A 3399-nucleotide genomic window follows, 5' to 3' on the forward strand; every position below is an offset into this window, starting at 1 on the left:
TTAGCAAAACTGATTAACTTGATAACAGGATAAAACTCTTACATTGATAGTACACCAAAACTAATTAATGTAAAAGGGTACAAGAACATAGCACATAATACTATATTACCCTATCATGCCTAATATAACACACTGAACAACAGAAAAGGCTCCTTTTCATACCTGGAGAAAGTATATAAAATAATCGAATGTACATGATCACGATATCAGAATTGACTGGATCTTTATTCACAACACAAATCTTATGACGTATTAACAGCAGCAACCTTTTCCTGAAGCTTTAATATTCGGGCCTAATGTAAACCAAAAAAGAAAACAATTATTCAAGCACAATAGCCAATTCAAAATTGTATACATGCATCTAACCAAGATCTCAAGAATACAGACGGGACAGTAGAAAGAAGAGTGACATACATACAATTAGAATATCCAAAGTCAAAGACTCAATGCTACCTTGAATGATTTAGAGCGACGGATCAAAGGATCTATGTCTAAAGAAGCTAAATATGATTGTTCTGCTGATTCGAATTCATTCAATGCCAAGAAGGCATCACCTTGGCAAATATAAGCCTGCAAAGTGAATTAAGAAATCTGGTGACAAGTTTCTACAACAATAGAAGTGCATTTAAATTTAAGACAAACCCTTAAATGATAAGTTATATCTAAATATCAGCCTCTGTTTGTTTCGTCATAAGCAGAGCAAATACAAATGAGAAAATAACATTTTAGGCATTTATATGGAAGGTCCAAGAACACATGAATCAAGAGTTAGTGACCTCAGAATAGCGAGGAGCTAAGTTCAAAGCCTCCCTAGCATCTTGAAGGGCCCCACGGTAGTTGCCCAATTCCAACCTTACAACTGACCTGAATCAATATGATACGAAACAGTTTCAGTCCAATATCATCATAATCAAGTTTAAAGTGGTGATTGTTGAAGAATTACCTGCATTTAAAGAGGACATGCATGCCACCAAAGGGTTCTGAATCTATAGCCTGTGAGAGAAGCAACTCAGCTTCACTCAAATTTCGATTCTGGAACTCAATCTCGGCTCTCTTCCTCAAAGCCAGGGCCTCCAAACTGCTCGTGGCATCGGCATCATCTCTGGAAAACAAGGTGGCCACGAGCTGAGCCGCCTGAGCCGGTGTGCCGCAATGGCCGACGATGAAGCCATCGGGGAGGATTGCCAAGTTAGGGCCGGCGCCGCAGCGGCCCAAGCAGCCGCAGGAGTTGACGGCGAGGTTGGGAGGTGCGAGGGCAGAGAGGGTTTCGAGGGTCTGAAAAGATCCCTGTTTGCGGCAAGTGCGGTTGGTACAGACCCGAATTTCTTGTGCATGTGCCATGGCGCCTGAACTGTGCTTCGGAAATAGCAACGGCACGAGCGTGCCACTCTGGAGCGCCATCTCTTTCCGCCTCACCCCCACTCCATAGTCCATATATTTCTTATTTGTAGATTTAAACCATTCAATTATATCATTTTTCTTATTTGTTTTATTTGTAAATTTAAATCATTAAAATTTATTATTTTTTTGTCATTATTTAATTTTTAATTTAATTTTTTAATTTAATTTTTTAATTTAATAATTTAATATTTTAAATATTAATGACTAAATAATAATAAAAAATAATAAATTTTAATAATTTTTTTGCATTTTTTTTAGGGTTATGCTATGTGTACACTAAAATCAGTCACCAATATAAAATACATGTTAGAATATAAATACACATTAAAAACAAATTAAATCATACATGTATTTATACACAAATATATCAGTAGCTGATTTTAGTGGCTGATTTGGTATACAAATAGCATTTCTCTTCTTTTTTATTATGCACTATTTGCTAAGCACGTTTAATATTAAATAAAGAGAAATGTTAGGGACTAACAATTTTTGTAATTTGTAGTCATTAATAATATTTTAAATGGTCTGAAATTTTATACAATGATATAAGATTACTCATTTTTCTTTTACTAGTTACATACTAACAAGTGGCCATAATTTAATAAAATTACTGGTCCCTCCTTAAAGAGGAATTAAATATAGTTAATGTGCCATAGTGTACAAAAATTTCGATGATAATAATGCTTTGGAACTAATAATAAGCTACTCATAAATAGAAGGAAAAAGTTTGGTAACAAAAAATTTTCAGTTATAATTAATCAAAATTTTTCATTATTTATTTTATTTATATAATTTAATAATATTTTAATTTTCTATCTCACTCTTTTATCAATATATTTATTATATTTTTATCAGCTTCACTTATTAATGATATTAATTATAATATCATATCCCTAACTATTAGACATTTTTATAATCATTATTTAATATTTCTTTTTATAATTTAAATATTATAATATCATATGATTCTCTCTCCCATACTTAATAAATAGACACTAATGGAATAACATCTTTAAAGAGAGGTTCAAATCTTAAATTTAAGAATATAATTTAAAACGGTAATAATATTAATTAAATGATTTTAATTGTAATTGATTTTTATTTTCTTTAATTCATTTATTATTATGGCAAACGATTGACAAATGTGAAAGTTTAGTTTAATAGGTTTTTCATTGTTAATTTAGATCATGAAGGTTGTTTATTCCCTCCAACTAAAAATCACAACTCTATTTCAATTACAAGCACAATTAGAATATGGCAAGGAAATTTATAAGAAGGAGTTGAAGAATAATTTGAACAACATAACAAACTCACCCGATGAGATTATTGTCCATCAATCAATTTTCGAGAATATGAAAAACTACACTAGCTTTGACGAGGTATGGTAATAAATTGATTTAATTTTTTATTTATGTGCATCTATAATTATATTGTACTAACTAAGTTCATACACATTGCATTCATAAGCTTATGTACATAACATCCATAATTACATACAACTAACATCTAAAATTTAAATTCATGTTTATTAGATATATATTACATCTATACCCATATTATTTTTTAGTTATTGCATAAGTAACTATCAAATTAACACATATATTTTTAAATTTTTTCATCGTTGAATTTGAAAAAATATCAAATTCTTAAATTTATTTATTCAATTGATAAATTTACTCATAACATCCATAATTTCATATTAATAACATCCATAATTTTTATTCATAATATTCATAATTTCATACATATGATGTTTATAATTAATAAATTTTTATAATTAATATTACCAAATTTTAAACTATATGTCTTATTGTATTTTTCAAATTATCTAATATGTGCATTAATAGGTCATGATTTTAATTATTTTAATATTTTTTATTTAATATTTATATGTATGCTTATTTATTGATTTTAATATGACGAGATAATAATTATTTTTAAAAATTTATTTTTTAATTTTTTTATATGTAATCTTTTATTTTTTATTTTATAATAGTT

The 3399-nt window shown here is 28.7% G+C and overlaps 1 protein-coding gene across 1 annotated transcript; it reads right to left on the minus strand.

The window, feature by feature from the left end:
* On the minus strand, positions 1-1443 carry LOC130970453 (uncharacterized). The gene is made up of 4 exons (XM_057896539.1): positions 944-1443; positions 777-864; positions 454-570; positions 1-293 (listed from the first exon to the last, which is right to left on the minus strand). The coding sequence occupies exons 1-4, from the start codon at positions 1432-1434 to the stop codon at positions 243-245; spliced, it is 747 nt and encodes a 248-aa protein (XP_057752522.1). The 5' UTR covers positions 1435-1443; the 3' UTR covers positions 1-242.
* Positions 1444-3399: the final 1956 nt, after the last annotated feature.

The sequence above is a fragment of the Arachis stenosperma genome, chromosome 3 (assembly GCF_014773155.1).
Source record: "Arachis stenosperma cultivar V10309 chromosome 3, arast.V10309.gnm1.PFL2, whole genome shotgun sequence".
Lineage (NCBI taxonomy): Eukaryota > Viridiplantae > Streptophyta > Magnoliopsida > Fabales > Fabaceae > Arachis > Arachis stenosperma.